The following is a 22,345-nucleotide window of genomic DNA, read 5'->3' as shown; positions in this document are numbered from 1 at the left end:
ATAGGCGAATTGTTTTGGCATGCTATGACAGGGCCCACTAGGGCGAAATGGAGGAGCTCCTCCAACACCTCGCAGAGGAATAAAAAAAAGGGGTTATAAAATAGTTAATGAAGTTAAATTAATCACTAATAACTCCCATCAAGTTAGCGCCAGATTCCGCAGACCCTGCAGGAAGAGGCATCAATACCAGCTTCTTAACCCTAAGCATGCTTGGCTTTGTGTCTCAGTTTTTAAACCTGAAGTACAGCAAGCAATACTTAAACATCCATTCGACAAGGCGCACCTCTTCTGGCCACAAGTACACGCAACCCTTGGAAAAGATGGAAAAAGACACTGATGTGACAAAATCTATAAGGTCCCTCCAAACTCCTTCTATCGTGGGTCTTTTAGTTTCCACACTTTCAAACAGGTTGGCAGCTCTGCCTCTGCGGACTCTACAGGGTCCTCTTACAAAAACCAAGGTCATTGATCCACCTCTAAAAGCTTCTACAGAGTCTCATATAGAGGCAGCAATTACAAAGGAAATTCTACCTGTACCACACATACAAACCCTAAACAATGACTCCTTCAACATTCCCCCGAACATCTAACAACTGTTGGGGGGCATTTTCATAACTTTCAAAAGCACGGAAAGCCATCGCAACAGATCAATGGGTGTTGGACATTATCTAACATGGTTACTGTATGGAGCTCATAACCACTCCTCCAAATATCTCACCCTGTAAGCACAAACTATCCATACACCACCAAACCCTCCTCAATCAAGAGATTGTAGCTCTCTTACTCAAAGGACCCATAGAGCCAGTTCAACTTCTACATCCAGGAACAGGAGTATATTCACTATACTTTATCATTCCCAAAAAGGACGTCTCACTTCGACCAATTCTCGACCTCAAGCCTCTAAATCACTACTCCCTGTCGGAACATTTCCACATGACCATGACCTTCAGGAAGTGATACCATTGATGCAAAAGGGTGACTTCATGGCTGCTTTAGACCGGACTTCGAAGTCCCAACAGCACCACGGGTATTCACAAAATGCCTAGCAGTATTGGCTGCACATCTGCACCGGCAAAACATTCACGTATTTCCTCACTTAGACGATTGGCTTATAAAGGCAAACCACTCATGTTTACAGCCAACTACATCAACTAGGGTTCACTATTAACCTGCAAACATCCCTCTACAACCATCCCAAATACAACTGTATTTAGTAGCTACACTCATTGTGCACTTGGGGTTAGTATATCCAAATACAGCCAGATTAAAAAACATTCTGACCCTAGTCTAAAAGTTGCAAACTGGGCTTCAAGTCAGTCAGGACAGTAATGCGCCTTTTAGGCATGATGACATCCTTCATCGCAAAATTCCCTCCTGCCCATTTACATATGAGACTGCTGCAAGAATGTCTCCACGCCAATGGACACAGTCAAAGGGTCAGCTACACCATCTAGTGTTGTTATACCGCCACGCACATCCCTTTCTGCAGTGGTGGAACTCACAAAACCTGTCCAAGGGGTGGCCGTTTCTAGCCCAGATCCCCAAGCCATTCTAGCAGCGGAAATTTGTCTTCTGCATTTAAATTGGCCCCAGGGATGCATTCTACACCTAAAATAGCATTAAGTGCCTCATTGGCAGTTGAAGTAATAACATGTAATTGTTTTGCAATTGTGTGTGCATGTTGCATTACATCTTTTGCAGAATGTATGCAGATTTCACCCAGCTTAGTTGTGACTGTTCATTTAGGATTTTATCCATTTTAATACAGTGCCGTGGTTACCTGTCTATTAGTTGGTGATTATCTATGTCAAATACTCACAGTAGAGCAGCAACACCATTTGTCATTCTAGATTAGTATTAAATTCGTGCTTACTGCAAGTCTGAAACTGTTCTAACTATCTCATAGCAGACTTTATTGCTCAGTAATGAATAGGATTTGAGAAAATGCTGCCTTTTCCTTAAGTGTACCTAGGAAAAGGTCTGCTTTATTTATTTATTTATTTATTTATTCAAAGTTTTATATAGCGCGAACAAGATCCTTACAGATATCAGAGCGCTTCACAAAGACAGGGTAGGGACAGTAGGGCTGAACAGAGATAATGGAAGCAGTATAATAGTCACTAACATGGTAGGATAATAATAACATGCATAAATCATATCAATATACAATCAGGTAAACAAGTAATATAAGATGACACAAGTCATTGATCCCACTACAGAGGTGTTCAGGTACACCTTGGGTGTGTGGATGGCTTATACCAATGTTTTAGTATAGAGAGAACACTGAGTGGGGGCATCGGGAGAGTGAATCAGTAAACCAGCGTGTATCATATATTGGTCGGTAGTAAGAAAGTAGCGTAGTAGTGACCCCATCAAGTAGAAGTATAGTGCCAAAGGACAGGTGAACAGTGATACAGAGCAATGCAGAGTCTCTGATCCAGCACCTATAAGGTTCAGGAGATCTTGGCCAGAAGGATGTTTTTCACCTCTTTCTTGAAGATTGCAGTGGAGGAGATAAGCCTGGTTTCAGGAGGGAGCGCATTCCAGATCCTGGGTGCCATTCCTGAGAAGGAGCGCTTGTATGTTTTTTCCTTCCGGAATCTCCGAGGTTTCAGGAGTAGGTTTTTTGTACTTCTATTGGATCTCGAACCTCCTGATATAGACAACTTTTGAGCCAGGTAGTTGGGTGCATTGTGGTGCACGGCCGAGTGTGTCATAACTGCAATTTTTAGCTGTATTCTGGCTTCAAAAGGCAGCCATTTTAGGGACTTTAAGTCTGTGGATATATGCGAATGTTTTCTTGAGCCAGTAATGAGTCTCGCGGCAGCGTTCAGGGAGGCTCTTAAGGGTGCTGTTGTGGATAGCGGGAGTCCGCTGAGGGCCACAATTCCGTAGTCTATTCGAGGGATGACTAAAGCTTGTACAGCAGTTTGGAAGTCTTCGGTAGGGAGGAAGGGTTTAATTTTCCTCAGTGTGTTGATTTGGAAATTAGCTGCTTTTGTGGCTTTGCTAACGTGCTGCTGCATGTCGAGCTTGGCGTCTAGTGTGATGCCTAGGGATTTCGCCGAATCGACTATGGTAGGTTGGACATTGAGTGCTGTTAGGTTATTGAGCCAGGTTTGGGTGGTGGAAATTTTCGCCGGGGGTGAGATGAGTAGGAACTCAGTTTTCAGTGCATTTAGTTTGAGGTGATTATCGGCCAGCCAAGATTGAGTGTTAATAAGCGTGGAATTCAGATGTTTGATATCTTCCGGGGATTGTAGCTTTAGGTAAAGTTGTGTGTCGTCAGCGTACATATGGAATTGGACATTGGAAGCATGGAGCAAGGTGGCGAGCGGTTCCATGACGAGGTTGAACAGTGTGGGGGAAAGGGAGGATCCTTGTGGAACACCTAGATCTGCAGGCACAGGAGTAGATAGCACATTGTCGATCTTGAACTTCTGAGACCTGTTGTGAAGGAAGGACGAAAACCATTTGAGAACAGTTCCCGATAGACCCATTCTAGTGCTTAGCAGCTCCAGCAAGTTCTCATGTTTGACCGTGTCAAATGCTGACAAGAGGTCAAGAAGGATGAGGAGGCAGGACTCATTGCGATCAAGAATTTGGAGGGCGTCATCAATTATGTGTGTCATAGCTGTTTCCGTGCTATGTTTCGCTCGGAAGCCTGATTGATGAGGGTTGAGGAGGTCAAATTGGTCAATGTGTTTTGTTAGTTGGAGTTGGACACATTTCTCCAGCAGTTTGGCCAGGGTGGGGATATTGGTGATGAGCTGGTAATTGTTTAGGTCAGACGGATCAGCTGTAGGTTTCTTGAGTATAGGCGTGACTTGCCCCACCTTGAGGGAGTCTGGAATGAGGCCTTGTTGCAGGGAGCTGTTGATGATTTTGGTCCAGAGACGGAGGAGCAAGGGGATGAAGTCTTTTACAGCATTAGCAGGTAGAGGGTCTGTGAGGTGATTAGAGGGCTTCAAGGTGCAGAGCAGTTTGTGTATTGCTTCTTCCGAGTAAGTGTCGAAGTACTGCCAAGATGCCTTGTTTTTAGGTTGAGTGTTAGCCATTCTGGTGTGGTTGGGGAATCGGCTTACATCCATGACGAGGTCATTTCTTATGTTGTCAGTCTTTAGCTTAAAGAAAGCAGAGAAGGCTTCACAGTGTGGGGTGTCGCTTGTTGTGCTGTTTGATTGTAAGGGTTGTGTCTTTGTTTGGGTCTTGATTAGTTCGAACAGCTTTCTAGGCCTGTTTTTTGCTTGGTCCAACTGGCGGCTAAAGAAGTCCGACTTTGTGCGCTTTATTTTCCTGAAGTAGGCATTTCTCTTGTTCTTAAGCCTTTTGAGGTGCAGTGCTGAAGGGTCTGATCTCCAGGTGCGCTCTGCCATTCGCATAGTACGCCTGTCGTCATTGAGTCTATCATCATACCAGGGGTTAGAAATTTTGGTGGAGACTCTTCAGTTGCAGTGGGGCGACTTCATTGATTATTGTATTCATAGAGTCAAGGTAGTGGTCGATCAGTGATTGAACATCCGAGGCACCTGAAGGGGGAAGGGGGAGATTGCCGATGTGGGGAGGCAGGGTAGAGGGGTTAAGATTCTTCATGTCCCTTTTCCATGTTTTGGATTTGATTGGTTGAGCAGGGTTAGGTTTAACTTTTTCATTGATAAAGAAGGTGATAATGTGATGATCTGACCAGTCGCAGGGTAGAATCGCCTCCAGTTGTGTAGAGTTCTTTTTGGCAATGATGAGATTGAGTATTGAGCCTTTGTCGTGTGTTGGTCTATCGCATATTTGGGTGAGGTCAAGCGCATTAAGGAAAGTTTTGAGACTATTCACCACTGTGTCTTTCTGATCGTTCCAGTGGAGATTGAAGTCACCCAGGTAGACTTGGGTGGTCTGCCGACCGGCATTGGCAGTGATCATGTCCATGAATTGTTGGGTGAATATGTGATTGTCACCAGGCGGGTGATAGATGAGATGTAAAGCACAAACTTGTTTGCCCTCGCTGGTGATGTCGAGGCAGAGGAGTTCACAGGAGGAAAGGGAGGGGGAGGTGACTTTAGTAACGGAGAGGTTGCTCCTAAAAATGCATGCAATTCCCCCACCCGTCTTGCCAGGAGACCTGTCCAGCCTAATGATGTGATAATTGGGGGGGGACTAGTATGTCCATAATCGGGGTAGAGGCTTCAGTAAGCCACGTTTCCGTTAGAATGGCTAGGTCCAGATCCATAGCTGTGACGAGATCAGCGATGTCGGAGGAGTGTCTCTGGGCCGATCTGCAATTGAGTAGGATGCATTTGAGTTTGGGAGAGAGAAGGGTGGTCGAGCTTTCTAGTGTGAGGGGAACTTTTCTGAGGTTGTTAGGGACGGAACCTCTGTTGTTGAGTGTTGGGAGCCTCAGAGGGTTTGTAAGAATTGTGGGTATGGGGATGTGTGTGTTGGATATGTGTTTTACCGGACCTTGGCCATAAGAGCGTAGGAGAGAGCATAGGTCGCGGTCCGACAATGGGTTGAGGGCACGCCGGGGGCGGTGGGAGTTATTGCGAACGGGGATAGTCGGCCAGCGTGGGTGTCGTTGGAGGCGAGGGTATGTAGGGAGGGTGCGTCGCTTGTAGGGTAGAGGGATGGTGGGAGGTAGACTGGGCTGTGAGGAGAGAAGGTCTTTGATTGCGTGGACATCGTTTTTGATTTGTAGAATATCCTCTTTGACTTGTTGGAGGGTGGATAGAGTCAGGTCAGGAGGTGCATTGGGGATGGGGTTGGTGGTGAGAGCCATTGGTGAATGGTTGAGTAGTGAGCTGGAAAGCGGGCAGGGTATCGAGGGGGGGATATACTAGCGTTGTTGGAAGGTTCTGGGGTGCTAATTGCAGGGATGGCATTCAAAGTGTGGGCGTGTTTGTGGGCGAGGGGTGTGGGTGAAGTAGGTGAAGTAGGCGGTGGGTGGGAGGCATAGGTAGTGTCGTCGATGGGAGACGGTGCCGGTGAGTAGAAGAGTGAGTGAAGGCTGAAGACAGTGCGGGAGACAGGAGGGTAGTGAGGGCTGAGAATAGGAGGTGGGAGACAGGGGGATGGTAAGGTAAGGGAGGCGGTATGTTCTGTATCTTTTGTTGGGATGGTGAGAGTGTCGTGGGTGGGGGTGGGGAGGGAGCTGGGGAGGGAGAGATGTCCGCCGTGGGGGGGATGGGAGGGGGGGTGGATAAACTCCGAGTGGTGGTGTGTTCACATGGTGGCGTGTTATGGGTGAGAGTTGTTGTCAGGTGTGAGAGACTCGTGGGTGAGAGTGGGGAGGGAGCTGGGGAGGGAGAGGGGTCTGCCGTGGGGGGGATGGGAGGGGGGGTGGGTAAACTCCAAGCGGTGGTGTGTTCAGATGGTGGTGTGTTGTGGGTGGGAGTTATGTCAGGGGGGAGAGAGGTGGAGGGGGTATGAGTGGGGATAAGAGGGGTCATGTTAGAGGGGCGTCTAGTATATGAGGTGGAGAGATTTGTGACTGTCCTTGGGGAGTGTGGGGCGTTAACAGCAGGTGGGCCATTTACTGGGGTGCTGGGGGTAGAGGTGTTGTAGGTGGGGGCTGCGACGTCAGAGGTGATAGTGCTGGTGGAGTTCTGGGTGGGGGTCCGCAGCTTGGAAAGGTGCTCTTTGAACTTGGGGAACAGATTGTCTAGTAGTTCCAGGTTCTTGTCCGTGGATTGAATTAGGACAATCCCGTTATTGTAGATAGTAATGGTAGTCCTGCCAGGGAAGAGGTGGGAAGGTGTGATAGAGAGAGTTAGGCCATGAGTTGTTTTCCTGGTGGTGGAGACGGTGAGTAGGGATAGGAACGCTTTTCTCCATTGGGCTCTGCGTGAGGTGTGGAAGATATCATCAGTATTCAGGGCTCCATTGCCCGGTGAGAAGTAGGTGTCAGCAAAGGGTGTTTCAGGGTGCGACCTCAAGAAGTTGTTTAAAACGTTTAGTGGCTTTTTTGGTGAGTGTGGAAGGGTAGTTAATTCTAAAAGTGTGCTTGCCGTTGAGCTCCATTTTAGAAAGGCTGTGATGTTGGGTGTAGGAGATAGGACGACAATAAAAACTGTCAGCCACTAGTTACAGGGCAAAGGAATGACACTAGTGAGTGACCAAAAGTATAGGAGGTAGAAGTCAGTGCAATCCAAGAACAGACAGTGCGTAGGTGCAGCTTTCCTAATGTATCCTATATGCGAGGTAGTAGTCAGCTTACACCATGTACAAAATATGAGAGGTAGAACCAGTTAGGTGGAATCAAATTTACACATCAGAATGTACTAGGTAGCAGCAGTGTAGTCTAGGTGTAGAGAGTGGCTGGGTGCAGCTTACATGCCTACCGACGGGATCCAAGCTGGGATGGCGGTTTAGATGGGTATGAGGGGATGAACTAAAATGGTACACGTGTGCAGAAACAGATGCCAACAATAAGTTACATAAAGACAAAAGTGATACTAATGAGCCATCAACGTAATCAAATCACAATCACATTATCAGAATATCAAAATACAGTAAGTAGTGGATGGTGCAGTCCAGGCCAAAAGTGGGATGGGTGCAGCTTACAACAAGAACAAGAAAAGAGGAAAAATCACAGAAAGATATATAAAAATAACAGTAAGAATGAAAATAATAATAATAAAAGTATGAGGTAGCAGTCGGTGCAATACAGGAATAGAAGGTGATAAGGGTGAAAAGGGGTGCAGCTTATAGCAATGTACAGTCTATAGGTGTCATGTTGATGATACTCTGGACCAAGGTTCAGGTATGAGTGAAAAGGGAGAAAAGGGAGTGAGTGTAGCTTACAATAAAGAGAAAGAAAAAGAGAGAAGTATACAAATATGAGGTAGCAATCGGTGTAATACTTAATAGAAAGTGCAAAGGGTGCAGCTTATGACAATGTACAGTATAGGAGTATAAAACTCATGATATACTGGAACAAATACAGGTACACACAAAGAGCTAAATGAGTCAGAATGAGACTAGAGAGCAGCTAGATATATATGAGCTACCTATCGGTGCCTTAAATACAAGTAGAGGTATAAAACTGCAGTAAAAGGCAGACAATCGCAATAAAAAGTCAGACAATCGCAAGTTGAAAATAGACTATTCGGGAGAGGCCAATTCTCAGGTTGTGGTCTTAAATACAAGTAACGGTATAGAACTGCAATAAAAGGAAGAATATCGCTGTTTGAGAATCGTCTAGTCTGGAGAGGCCAGATCTTAGAGTGTGTTTTTTATATTTATTTTATATATATATTTTATATATTTACTTTATATTGGTCTGTAGTTTGCTGAGTTGGTTGTCAAGTCCTGGTTTCTTTGGTATTTGTTTAATGAAAGATTTCTTCAAGTCTCTTGAGAATGAACCTGTTTATAAGGAGGAGTTGATGACCTCTGTTGCTGAGTGGAAGTAGATGCTTCACGGAGAATGGTTTTCAATATGTTTGGAGGACATGTGATCTTCTGGGGGACATAGTTTAAGATGTGTGTTCGGGGTAGCCGATTTCAGTTGTGAAAGTAGTTTGTGACTGATGAAATAAAATAAGAGTGGCATTAAAGAAAGAAGGGAAAGAGAATAGAGTAATAATGAGTGGAATTCAGGAAGACTATGACAAAAAAAGTATGAAAAAAGATGGAGAGAGGACAAACTGGATTTGAAAGAGTGGTAGAAGGAATGAGCTATAGAAGGGACAGATGAAAGGAACGAAGCGCAGGAAGAAAACACATCTATGACCTACTTATCAACTGTAGGATAAAACAATAATCCTTGCCCTTAAGGTCTGCTTAAGCCTTACTGTGTTTTCTTATCCATGTCTGACTAGCTATCTATTATTGTACTCTTCCCACTTATTTAAAAGATGGTAATCGCTCTGTAGCTGATGAAAATGGCAGGGAGTTTTTCGATCCTGAACATTGAATTGTTTGCAGTGCACTGTTTGCTTTTCTGAGCACTAGCAGCCCATGTATGATTAGTGAACATTCTGACAGGTGGGATTGATGGGAGACACCTACCTTTATGATTTGAGTAAAGGAATCTAAAATCATGCCACCTTTTTTAGGGTGCTTTGTATGCCACGCCTATGTCATAAAGCAAGCACACCGTAACCACCAATCACTGGAAACCCGAGTGGGTTCCTTTTGCCTTCCAAGTTCCATGGTTGAGACTGGCAATGCCTAAAGGTTCTCCACCTTTTGCTGTTGTGCATCATGTGCCAGACCTTCCTTCCCCTCCCCCTTCTTTTTTTTCATCCCTTCTGAATTAGTCTACCAAATGTCCACACTCCGCGCAGTTGCTGCAGTCCAGCTCCAGGGTCTGAGTGTTAAACATTCCCAATGTCGTGACATTTGTATGGCACACACGTTCCCCATGTGCCCACTTTTAGATTTCTCACACGACATTGTGCTATTAAGCACCCAGCTGTCATTGGATTGGCTGGAGGTTTGGCCGAGGCACACTGACCTACAGAGAGATCTCTTCTGCCGAAAGCCCAGCCAGATGAGACTACTGAGGTACTGGCTGCCTTGATGGGGCTACAGATCTGTTGTTCGTTCAAACACTCCCATAACAACAAAGCAACTTTTAAAAAGAAACCACCGCAGATGCTTTAAAAAGTCGGAAAAGCACCAGCACCACCCAAGCCACATACTTCCTTGTCATTCACAGAACTATAATAAGAAGGCATGTCAAACGGCTAGTCTTTCACTTGTGTTAGTTGTGAACATCATTAAGTAGTGAGGGAAGATATTCACTTGTTTCCGGTGAAACTCAAAGTGATAGATGGAGAAACTTGCCACATCTTCACCACGCCTGAGGATGTGTGGACATGGCCTTACGAGAAAGGCTTGGCTCCGAAAACCATGGACGCACAGCCGCCAATTACTGGGTGGTGCCTAGGCACCAGAATGCGTAGGAAAGTCAGGGCACATCCTACCCAGGATCAAGTGGCGGCTAAACAAGAGCAGAGGTGGCGTCGCAACCAGCGCAAATCCCTGGGCTACCTGGGCATTTCTGTTTATTGTTAACTGACTTCAACAGCAGGCCTAATAATGAGATCCAGGACCAGCCGCTGGAGAACCCAAGCTATGCACAGCTCATGCTCTATTTCTGTTATTATTGTTTGCAAGTTGGGGAATTATGGCCGTGAACTCAAGAGTCCACTGACTTGTGGAAGTGTTCAGCCACTTATGCTGACCAATGTTAGTTTGTTTCTTTCAAGGAGGTTTTTTGAGTATACTGTCCATCATTACTCAATCACAGGGAGCGACTGGCAGAGAGGGGTGGGTCCGATAAGCGTCAGTTGCCACCCACACAGAATGTTCCACCCGCGCCCCACATTCGCAACACATTTTGTAACCACTTACAATGGGAACACACAACATGCAACCTACACCACAATATAATATCCTTACATGGAAAGTGTGCAGCATGGCTACATTAGACAAGCGTTACCGCATTTATACACCGCCACACGCACGTGCTAAAAGAAACACATCTTACATTGGCAGTGCTCCATAAGGTCCAGGCACGGTGGAGGGGGCAGGTATACACACTACTACATCACTACTACTCACTTTTGGGGTGCTTCTCTGTATTGCCCCAGGGGTCCTGTATGTAGCGGAAAATCAGAGTGCGCACTAAAGGGTGTTTTGGCATCACAGAAGGACACCTTGATGGGGCTCCCCTCACACTGTTGGCAGTGTATGCACCCAACACTAATCAATCCCGGTTTTTGGACACCATACTCATGCAATTTTTAGAGATTTGGAATCACCAGGATTATGGGGGGACACTTTTTTACTGTGTACCGGTCATTGAATGTGACCGCTCTATCCCGCCACTGCACTATGCCACCTGCATCCGCACAACACAATACTTTTGCAGTTGTCTCACTTAACAACACTTGCACATCGCATGTACTTGGTCAGGCAACCACTAAATTGTGGATTTTCGTTCTACTCCCCAACTCATGACCTACATTCTAGGTTGGACCTCTTTCTTTGCACCGAACAATTGGGCGCATACTTAGAAATACTTGGCGTGTAACTTCTTGGGTCACTACCCCCGACAAGTGTCCCCACAATGGGGAAGACCGTGCCCCAAGATTCCCTCTTGGGTGCTGTAGACAGAAAGTGTTCTTGGTCCTCCATTTCGGGAGGACCTGGTGCAATGCATTGCCCAGTACTTTGAGCTAAATTAAGGGTCAACCCGGTCCGGGCGAACGAATGGGTCATACTCAAAGTGGTGGTACTGGGTTACTGCATGATGGCCATGTGGGGGTTGCGCAGACATTTGCAGGAGGAGCTAATGTCCCTCGAACGGGAGCTGGGCCCTTTGGTGACGGGTGGCAAACTAAATAGCGACTGTCGAGCAGCTTCAGCAGCTGCGTAAACAGCACAGCGAGGCTGAAACGCGGCTAGGGAAGCATGCTTGTAAATCTCACCTCACGATGTTGCACACAATGTGGTCTCCCTCTGTCCCTTTTTGCCTTTCTGGCGATCGCTGCCTCTCTCACCGTTGGGCCGGGTGGCAATAGCCAAAGTGTTGGTACTACCCCGCCTCTGTACGTTTTCGCTGCACTCTCAATTATGCGCCCCTGGAATTTTTTCTGTGATCTCTATGGCTTTCTGTTGAAATTGTTAAGTGGCAAAGTCTGGCGATGGGTGGCTCTTGTCACTCTCCAACGCTCTTTGCTTGAGGGTGGGCTAATTTTAAATTGTATTACACAGCAGCGGAGCTGTAGTGGCCAATGGGTTGGCTGCAGCCGACCCCATCCCCTGAACAGGACTGCACCAGACATCCATTCTGCTAGGCACTGCAGCAGAGATCTATTCTGCTAGGCACTGCAGCATGCCTACATTACACAAGGCACTGCACCAGTCATCCATTCTGCTGGGCACTGCACAAGACATACATTCTGCTGGGCACTGCAGCATGTCTACATTACATTGGGCGTTGCACCAGCCATCTATTCTGCTGGCCACTACATCATACATATATTCTGCTGGGCACTGCGTCAGGCATCCATTCTGCTGGGTGGTGCACCATGCCTTTGTTACACTGAGCACTGCACCACACATCCATTCTGCTGGGTCCTGCGGCATGCGTACGTTACACTTGGCACTGCACCACAAACAGCAATGGAATGTGAAAAATGCTAAAAAGTCCATCTGTTGAGCTTGGCTTTTCGGACATTTTTCTTTAATGTCACTTTATGTGGCTACTTGAAAATCCCTCCAGAGGCAGTACTAGCCAGGACTGCTTAAGAGCAGCCCAAATATATGCAATTCTTTTAAAGTTTGGAGGCCAATGAATCTGTAATTGGGCTTAAAGGGGATTTTCACATTAAATTAATGTGCTCTTGTGTAATGTGACTGGTGCTCATGTAAAGCGCTCCAATATCCTCAGGTAGAGTTTGCGCTATATAAAACTCCCCCAATTTTTTTTTTTGTGCATAATCATCATTGCTTTAATGGGGCCGGCACTCACTGGTACTGAGTACTGGCATTTTTTAGGTCGTGCATTGGCAGTGCATGCGCTGCTCTGCGAGGCATGATGTATTGGAGTATGGACTTGAAGCCTCGCCCAATCTCCACCCATATTTGTCATTGGCTTGTGTCATTGCCCCTCGTAAATACTGGCTTCTGATTTTTTAATAGGCTTGTTAGTCCCTCCTTAGTACCGCCTTGTCTTCATTTGTAACCTCCCATGGGGAATGGCCCTTTTACATCTGTTGTTACACGGCATGTCTTATTTAGTCTGTAAGGACTATTTTCTTTAAGGAGTTTGTCCTACTGCAGGCACAACATGATTTCCTACAACATTCAGCTCACCATGTGCGCTTTCGATTTCCAAGCAGCCCGGTACAATCGCAGCTGCTTCTTTGAAATGGAATAGGTCTCGCATTTACAAGAGTTTGAGCTATTGACATTGTAAATGAAAATGCCTTTTATTTATGTGTTAATTATCAAAACAAATAAATAAAAGGCATTGTCATTTACAATGCCAATAGCTTAAACCCTTGCAACTGTGAGACCTATTGCAGTGCAAATGCTTGTTTAAGATGCCGTTAGGGCGGTGCCCAAAGGGTTGTCCTAAACATCAATGTGGGGTGTTTGTTGTTACCCCGTCTCCATCCAATGGGGCAGGTAATCTTACTGCTGTACCTTAAAATGCTAATTTTACATACATTTACACTAAACACGATTTCGTAAATTATCCCGATAACTCTTGACAAGATACCTTAAAGTTGAATCGCTGCGCACATTGTTAGCTGCACACACTGTTCCAAAATACTGTCCTTTTGCTACACACGTTTCAGAAAGCTTGTTACCTTGGTACTACTTATGGACGTAGCTGAAGTTAGCACCGCAAATGAAGCATCTCCAGCATCATGGGGTTTATCTTGCACCTAAGTTATGTCTTTCGTTTACTAACCAACCAGGGTCCATGGATATCTTGATTGCTTTAGGGCTTTTAGAACCCCTGTGTAGTGTTCATGATTGTAAGCATAACCACTAATGAGAATGAATGTGCATAAAATAGTGGATGTATTCCCTGCGGAGATTATAGATTAGATGTGACTTTTTTGCCAGATTGTGTTTTATGTGCAAACAACCTATTCTCCCAAACACTGTCACTATTTGTTGTTTTCTTCCGGTCTGTTTTTCTCTTCTTCATTGAATCTTTATATCTCCTTTGTCTGTGCATCGGTGTCATTTATCAAATTAATATGGCATGACTTCAACTGGGTGTTTTAAAAAAAATTTATTTTGTTGTATATGGTAGAGCGACAGTGGAACATGTGGATCCCGGGCTTTGGAACAGACGAAATCAGACCTTACAAGAAAGCCTGCACAACAGAAGCTCACAAGCAGGTGAGGCCTTGTCTGAGAAGAATATGGCACTAAGGAGACTGGGTTTGTGTGATCCCCATGACAGGTGGATTAGCAAAGCAGCACTGAATCCTATTGTGTTTATTTTTTTGGTGTTTTAATATTTTATTTGGTTTATTTTTTACGGTAAGTAACAACTATTTACAAAAGCACGTTCAGTCCTTTCTGAGAAATACTGCTGATGACTTCAAAAGCCCAAATTAACTTGGCAGGCCCAGAGTCCCAGTTCTTGAAGTTCTCTAATCATCATCTCTCACTACAGTGAGCAGCTCTCAGGCCACAAATGGACCTGTGCTTGCAGAGAGCAGTGGGCATTGCTATTGTCATCTGTTTATATGTATAAGAAAGAGAAGTAAGTTGGCAGTGACCATGCTTCATCAAACGAAGGTGCAGGGAATGAGCACTAAAGATGTTTTCAGACAAGAGTTGAAAAGTAATAAATCCACTTCCTCCTGAACACTCAAAGTCTTTGTGTTCTAAGCTAGGTTTGATAAACTAAAGTGAAAAGGGGGGGGCAGATTCTGGGGTTAGGGGAAGACACTTCAAACAGGAGGGAATAAGGCAATGGAGCATTTAATGTAACGCCTAGTCACCACAAATTTAGAAACTGCCACAAGATCGATCCATTTTGTCTCTCCTGGAAAGACCTATTCTGTCAATTGAAAGTGTAGACTTTTTAAGTTGGCAAACATGTTCAAATAAACTGCCATTTATAAGAGTTGCATCTTTTGTAAGTATCCTGTGCTCTTCATAGTGATGGCTTTCACCTAATAGCATGCGTTGATAACAAAGCATAAGGGCGTGTGCCTATCGCAATTAAACAACAGTTTTTTCATCTGGCTCGGTTTATAGAAGATTATAAAGGGAACAGTTAAGTTGGCAGTAGTCTGTGGCGTGTGAGCTGCACCTCTACATTAAAGCCTTGATTTGATGTATTAATTTGTAGCGCACACTGTGATCTCACGATATCCTACACACGGCCTTACAATTAGAAGCCACATTGTAAAATAGGTTGGAGGAGAAGAGCCAAGCTTTTAACTTATTTAGGTTTTCGTAAATCATCACAGGCTTTCAGGCTAACTGGAAGGAGTTCAAACCCTTAACAAAAGTTGTCTGACAATTGGTCAGTGCTAGATGTGATCAAGAGGAAGGTTTGTCGAGGTTAACAAAAAACGGCTGTCTTTTCAGGGAAGTTGCCCATCCCGCAGAAGTGCTTTACGTAGCCCTCCAGCCTGCATGGAAACATCAATCCATAAGACACCTCTGTCGGGGCAGATAAATGATAAAGTATGTGTGGTATGAATGTTTTAGGAAGACTGCTCTTTACTAGGAGGACACTGATGAGACGTCCCATTCAGTTATTGAATGATCCGCATGGAAGTGTGGTGCATAGCCGGTGTGTTCCAGCTTTTGCTTGGCCAGACTACAGCTACATCTCAATCTTTTCAATAATGTAGTTGGTAAGAAGAATGGCAGCTGCTAATAGACAAGACGTGTTCAGTGTGTTAACTTTACCAGTCCAGACATCACTACATCTAGCCAGAAGAGGTGAAAGACCTGCAGAACCACGCAGCTCTTTTCCACAAATGTGTGCAATAACAAAAATATAATTTCATTTGGTTGCCTCTATAAATCTTCAACTTTTTCATTAAGACAACTCAATTCCATTGCCTGTTAAAGGTAAAGTTCTGGAAGTATATTTTGACTCTTTTTGTACATCACACTTGACCCATCAAGCTTGCATTATCAAATTTTGAAGGCGTGTGCTACAATCAGTTCGGACAAATTTACAAGGTTCTGCAAGTCTCCATTTGTGGAAGTGTGCCGTATAAATGCCAAATGCATTAACATTGTCAATGGAACAGCAAATTGTTGAAGTCGCCAGAATCTTTGCGTATTTCCTAACATGAATGTGCATTCAAACTCACACGATGATGCTGCAGCTTTTCTACAAGCAATCTTTGGTGCCAAGCTGAATCCTGGAAAGCATTGTACTACTCTGGTCTTTCGAGCTGAGTATTGGCGGAATATTCAAACCACCATAGCGAGAACAGCCACTAATAGTGCCTGAAAGGTGCCAATAGCACTAGCCCCGTGTAAACTGCATCGACTTCCAATTAGGAGTGAAATCAAACTCAGGATGCATTACCTGATGACCAAAAGTTCATAGTAGTTCCCCTGCCTACATCAGGTATGTTGAGCCGGTATGTCCCATGGCGTTAGTGGGGATCCTTGTGCAAAAAACCACTATGGTTGTCAGTGGCCAGAAGCTGCTGACTCAGGAGCTCGGGATCCTGGGTTTGAGTCTTGGCGTTGGCGCAACATCCTGTGATTCTGGGCAAATCACTTAATCTCCCGGTGCCCTAGGACAGTACATGAATACCCTCACAGGTGATAAGCCGCACTCAATCTATCTACTTTAACCAAGGTAAAAAGAGCTCGTATATGGCGTAATTTCCTTTGCATATCATACTATAAAGCTCTGAATTCCGCATATTTGTCCTTTTGCATTACTTCCAAAAATTACAGATCCTGATCCATGGAAAGTATGGAAAAGCCAATCCTCTTGTAAAGCAAATGGTGTGTTCCCATGCTTGCCCCATCTTGGCTGCTTTTCATACTCAAGTCTGTGACGCTAGCAAGGATAGCACCATAAGCCAAATGTTTAACGCTCGAAAAACGCAGTGATCAGTAATACACAAAGCTGAATCCCAGCAAGGCCGACACTGCCTTCCATCCTCTCAGAGCGAAGTAAATTGAGTACCATAAGTGGACTATAGTTACATCTGTTATTTACAGCACTTGGAAATGACAGAAGTGTGGTATGAAGAGCGCTACAATAACCAGTTGTTGTTATGCCACTGGTAACCAGACACCCTGTCTTAAATACAGGAATACCAGCGAAATTAAAAGATTGTTACTGTTGCACTCTAACAATCCTCTATTTATGACCGTGTCAATCCATCTCCGAGCTGTGCAACAAAAGGGTGTTGGGTTTATCCAATGGCTGAATCATGATTGTTATAGGTGCTAGCTAGTATCTGCAGAGGCCATGTTTTAGTGTTTGTAAATGGTGTAAAGTACATTTAAGGTGCCATCATATGGGTGCCAGTAATGGGATGTTGGTTGGTTATCCTAATCCAAGGGCTTGCTAAATTTCTTTTTTTGTAATCTGTAAGGGGGGAATAGAACAGTGACAAATCCTTGGATGATTCTGAGATTGCCCGTTAAAGTAATTTGCTTTTCAGGAAGGGGTGGGCTGCTTGACTTAATTGATCTTTTCTTCATAGACAGTCAAGTGGAGTGACCAGTGACGTGGATCAAGGGGATGTTTACCTCCTCAAGTGATTCAGAGCTACATGTAGAAAAGATGATGCTCTTCAGAAAGTCTTCATATCGAGACTGTCCCCACTCTGCTAGAGACTGTAGGCATAGATGGTTAAAGTCACCTTACTCGTCAGTGTGTCAAAGGGTGTGCCTTACTGAAGTAAATTACGTCATGGTAAAGAGGGCCAAGCTATACAGCGGACAGAGTGCATGATGTGGGAGGCCCACTTTTATGAACCGAGGGGGCGTAACATGAAGCCCAGGTGTACGTGGGTTGAGTGGAGCATGACATGCAATGCTTCGTTCTTCATAGACCTGCTGTACGACATGCAGTGTCTAGCTCTTCATGAACCAGTGGGGGCACGATTGAGGCCATGCTCTTCATGGAGCGAGATGTGAGTGAGGCCATGTTCTCGTGAACAGAGAGGCGCACATGAAGCCTAGCTCTTCGTGGGTAGAGTGACAGTCTTTTTGTAAGTAAAGTTGCATGAATTGTGATGTCCAGATCCTCTTCAGTAGAGTGGGCCCAGCTTTTCGTAGACGGGTGCATGACGTGTTGAGACCTACTTCTTCATGGACACTTGTGCATGATGTGGAAGGCTCAGATCTTAATGGACAGATGGTGGCTGTCGGATACTCAGTTCTTTGTAGACATAGGGATGTTTACTATGAATCTAGAAGGGCCTTTGACTCTCATGTTGTGTGGTTTCCATAATGTACACCTTTCTGCCCGGCGAGTTGGGGGGAGTTGGATGGGGTTCACAAGTCATGTAGTCCTCTCTGTAGACTAGTGGTCTCCACCATTTTCAATAGTGACCATTACTTCTGATCAACGAAAACTGCCCTAGCTACTGCCTAATTGATATATTAATTAAGAATACATAAAGGCGAAGAGACAAAGGCCGAGCCCCTGTTCTGCTTCAGTGAGCACGCCAATTTAATTCCCCATGAGCTGTATCATGACAGGATTATCTGTGAGGTGTCCCAAGTGCAGGTTTTTGTCCTTTTACTATTGTTTATGAATTACCTTTGAGAGTTGACAATCTTCCCGGGATTTGTGGTCTCCTGCAATACCTCCAATCCAAAGCTCTGGTTAAAAGAGCTAGTACCCGAAATACTTCCATAAACTAACTGCCCTAAAGTCCGTTGGTTGATGTCCAGAAAACTGGTGTGTCTTGGTGGTAGGAACATTACAAGGATTATTGGCAAGCCCAGTCCTAGAGTTTTCGGTACCGGATGAGAAAACGCCCATGTACTTCTCAACATGCATAAATTCACACAATTAAATTGGTTATTCTCAAACATGTACCTTGTACTAGGACCTTTAGCAGTAGGTATCTGCAGGTTAGCTAGCACTTGACAAGCAAACGTATCTGCAGCCATCCCCTACCCTTGAGTATACCAGTGAGGCAATGTGACATGTACATTAACAAAGGGAAAGATTGCTGTAGGAAGTTAAGTACTTTTAACAAAAGGAGAGGATGGAAAAAGGAGAGAAAGAAGGTAAACATTAGTTTGAATGGGAGCAAGAAAAGAAGGAAGGAGTGAGAAAAAAAGGAAAGCAGGGCGAATCATGACAGAATGAGGACTTGATGCGAGAGAGGATGGAAGTGCAGAGTGAGCGGAAGGAAAGATAGAAAACAGGAAGGAATAAAAAATGAAAGATAGCGGGGAATAAAAGTGAGGCTGAAAAATAGAAGTAATGAAGAAACAAAGGGAAAATGAGATGTAAAGGGAAGAAGGAAATGATAAATGAAGAAAAGTAACAAATAGAAGGAAATAAAGAATGATGGAAAGGAACAAAGGAGAGAAAGAGGGAAGGAAAGAAGGATCGAAGGACAGTAAGTAAATAAGGAATAAAAGAAAACGGAGAAAGGGAAGACGTCATGGAGCTGAGAAATTGGAAAGGCAACAAGGAATAAAGGAGAAGAAAGAATGTGAGATAGTGACAAGTAAGACAGGAGAGAATGAAAGAAAAAAACAGACGAGAAGAGAAGCAAATTAAAGAAGGGGAAAGGAATGAGATGAAGCAAAGAAAAAAATGATAAAGGTGTAAACAGACACAGGACCGAGATAAAGGAGAAGTTTATGGAAGCATTATTTTTCTCGGAATGATTTTCCGAGATTTATTGAACAGCATGCTCTGATCTGGGGTACTTAGCAAGCTTCTTAACCGTTGCAGGGCGATACTCCCGCATTATCAGCAGTCCTCTGTTTTAAAGTCCTGAACTCCAGTCACCGACCGAGAGCTACTCAAAGACAGCCTGCGAGGTAGCTCGTGATCAGCACGACAAAGAATCCTGCTGTTCTAGACTCTAGATTAAGAACACCACAGGCAGGGCTCAGCTGTTCATGGACACATGGGTGTACGTTATACAGGAGGCCCAGCCCTTCGTGGATAGTGTAGTGCATGATATGAATAGACGAGCTGTTTTTGGACAGATGGACCTGATTGAAGAGACCCATCTTTTCATGGACAGGGATGTACATGGCATGGAGTATTTAACTTCTCATTGTCAGAGGGGTGCCCAGCCCTTCGTGAACAAGTGTGTGTGTGTGTGTGTGTGGTGTGTGTGTGTGTGTGTGTGTGTGTGTGTGTGTGTGTGTGTATAGATATAGATATAGATATAGACAGATAGATATAGACAGATAGATATAGACAGATAGATATAGACAGATAGATATAGACAGATAGATATAGACAGATAGATATAGACAGATAGATATAGACAGATAGATATAGACAGATAGATATAGACAGATAGATATAGACAGATAGATATAGACAGATAGATATAGACATCTAGATATAGACATCTAGATATAGACATCTAGATATAGACATCTAGATATAGACATCTAGATATAGACAGATATAGACATCTAGATATAGACAGATATAGACAGATAGATATAGACAGATAGATATAGACAGATAGATAGATATAGACAGATAGATAGATATAGACAGATAGATAGATATAGACAGATAGATAGATATAGACAGATAGATAGATATAGACAGATAGATGTAAAAAAAATTAAGTATGTTATTTCATTTTATCACTGTGGAGTAAAGTGTATCCCTAATTTCCGTCTACTTTATCGCTGCATGCAATCAAGACAATTTCTAAACGGCTGCATCAGCATTGAGATGTTGCCATGAGACAACGTGGCACCAACACAAATGCATTAATAAACCTTTTTGGAACAATGTTCACCAGATGCACTTGTATCCATTCCATTTTAAAGGCATCCTCCGTATTGTATTACTCATCTCTGTGTGGAGCGAGGAATATCCACGAGCAATGGTTCTTCTCAGTGACAATATTATAGTAGTCTTGTGTTAAGCATAGAGAGGTCCTCCTGTGGTGTCCATAAATCTGTTGCTCCTGTGAAGCCTGTTTGTTCAGACTTCCTGCATCAATGAGTCTTCCCAGCTGTACCTGTCTCTGTGCGCTATTGCTCATTGGGTTAACACAGAACTTTCAGTTGACTGAGTCAGTCTCCTCTGGAAGGTCTTGCGTTATATGTAACTATTTCTTTCTCCTTTTTAATTTCAGAGAATGGCTTTGATTCGCAAAACGACAAAGAAATGAGGCCTGGGAATGACTGGGAGAGACGTTCACAGTGCAGTTTGCGATATCTGACTCTGACGCAAAAACTTCAGCGGCATCAAAAGGACCTTCCTGTTTTTTGGTTAATGCTTTACAGAAGAGCATATAGTTTTGACAGCCGCAGCAGCAATACACTTCATGAATTTTTGAGCAGATCTGCCAAAAAAAACACTGAATGCCTCCTCCGTTCCGGAAATGAGGAAATGCAATTTGAGAGATGAAGACTCTTATGCGAGACATTGCAATTGGATTATTCTCTTTAGGTGATTGCTCATTGGGGACCACGGCGTATGCGTGTGGTCTTGTGTGGTGAGAGTATTTGATGTGACAGTAGAGGGTTTTTTTTTGTCCCCCAATCCTTCCCCCGCCACTTCTCCCCTTCCACCTCCTCCTTCAGACTTTGTATTGTCGGTGTTTATATAAATACGACTTGCATTTGTTTTTCAAGATTAAAACAAGTTATTAAGCCAGAGGCTGGCTGCCTTTTTCAAGACCAGTGTCCACGGGGATTGTGACACCTTGTTACCAAAGGAACTGAAGCTATGTTCTGTGTGCTGCTTTAGTGTTTTTAGGTCTCGCTTAGGCGGCGCTTTTGCTGTCTCTTTGAGACATGCTCTATTCAGGATATGGGCATGAAGCTCTGACCATTTTTAGTTCTCGCGCGTAGCGTTGCAGTGCGCAGCAAGACTTCATGTAGGGGCTTCAAGACACTTCAGAAAGCTGACCACACGCTCGTGCATGTGCTTTTGTTATTGTGACAGGCTATTGGCTTTTGTATGTGTCTTTTTACCAAAGACAGCACGCAATTGGCCAAAGGCGGGCGCATTGCTCCGCCCATGGCCTATTGGTGTCGGTTACCCGCACGGTGGGCATGTGATTTCAATTATCATGCCCAGACACGGGCGCGATAATTGAAACCAGATGTCTCGCTGTGGTGCGCGCACCACTCACTGCCTTGTTTTTTGGGGAACCATTTCACAGGGAAGCAACTAAATGAAAGAAGGAAAGAGGTTGTGAACCGTTTCTTCAAGTTACGGTTTTCAGTAAGTTTCATGTGTCTTTACTTTCAGCAGTACAATGGCGGCTGCGCAGCTTGCAAAACTTTAACGGCTGCCGCTCTTGTTCCTACAATGATCTATTTAGATATTCGCCTCGGAGTGCCACTGAAATAGAGAAGTGACGGCCTCCGGTCCCACCGTGCAGAGGAAGCAGGCTCCAGAGGCCGCCTGCTTGCACCTTGCAGAGTGCGTTGTTTGTTTCTAGACACACAATCTTGGTGTGTGGCATCTCACACCCGGCAGCCTGCGCACACAACTGTCGATAGACTTCTCCAGAAAAACGCTGGGCAGTTTAGGAACCGAGCTGGTGTGCGTTTGCTGCCTCTATTTATCTCCTTACTGACTGATGGCTTATTGGATACATACAACCACTTCATGTGCGGACAAAGGCTATTGTCACACATCCAACTAAACAAATACCTCATCCCCTCAGGCTGGGTCCCTTTAACAGCTGCCGCTCTT

At 44.5% G+C, this 22,345-nt stretch overlaps 1 protein-coding gene across 6 annotated transcripts in view; it reads left to right on the top strand.

Annotated features, from left to right (window-relative positions):
* The window catches only part of TAF12 (TATA-box binding protein associated factor 12), a 76,244-nt gene extending 54,947 nt beyond the window's left edge, over positions 1 to 21,297 (top strand). For 4 of the 6 annotated variants that reach the window (XM_078682565.1, XM_078682563.1, XM_078682566.1 and 1 more), the window contains 2 exons: positions 13,775 to 13,863; positions 20,772 to 21,297. In XM_078682565.1, the coding sequence (XP_078538691.1) occupies positions 13,775 to 13,863; positions 20,772 to 20,807 (125 nt within the window). In that variant the 3' untranslated portion in view covers positions 20,808 to 21,297. The remainder of the gene's footprint in view (positions 1 to 13,774; positions 13,864 to 20,771) is intronic. The other 2 variants (XM_078682564.1, XM_078682567.1) reach the window with 1 other exon arrangement.
* Positions 21,298 to 22,345: the final 1,048 nt, after the last annotated feature.

Source organism: Lissotriton helveticus, chromosome 3_1 (assembly GCF_964261635.1).
Source record: "Lissotriton helveticus chromosome 3_1, aLisHel1.1, whole genome shotgun sequence".
NCBI classification, from domain to species: Eukaryota; Metazoa; Chordata; class Amphibia; order Caudata; family Salamandridae; genus Lissotriton; species Lissotriton helveticus.
This window is presented reverse-complemented; position numbering and strand designations above follow the sequence as displayed.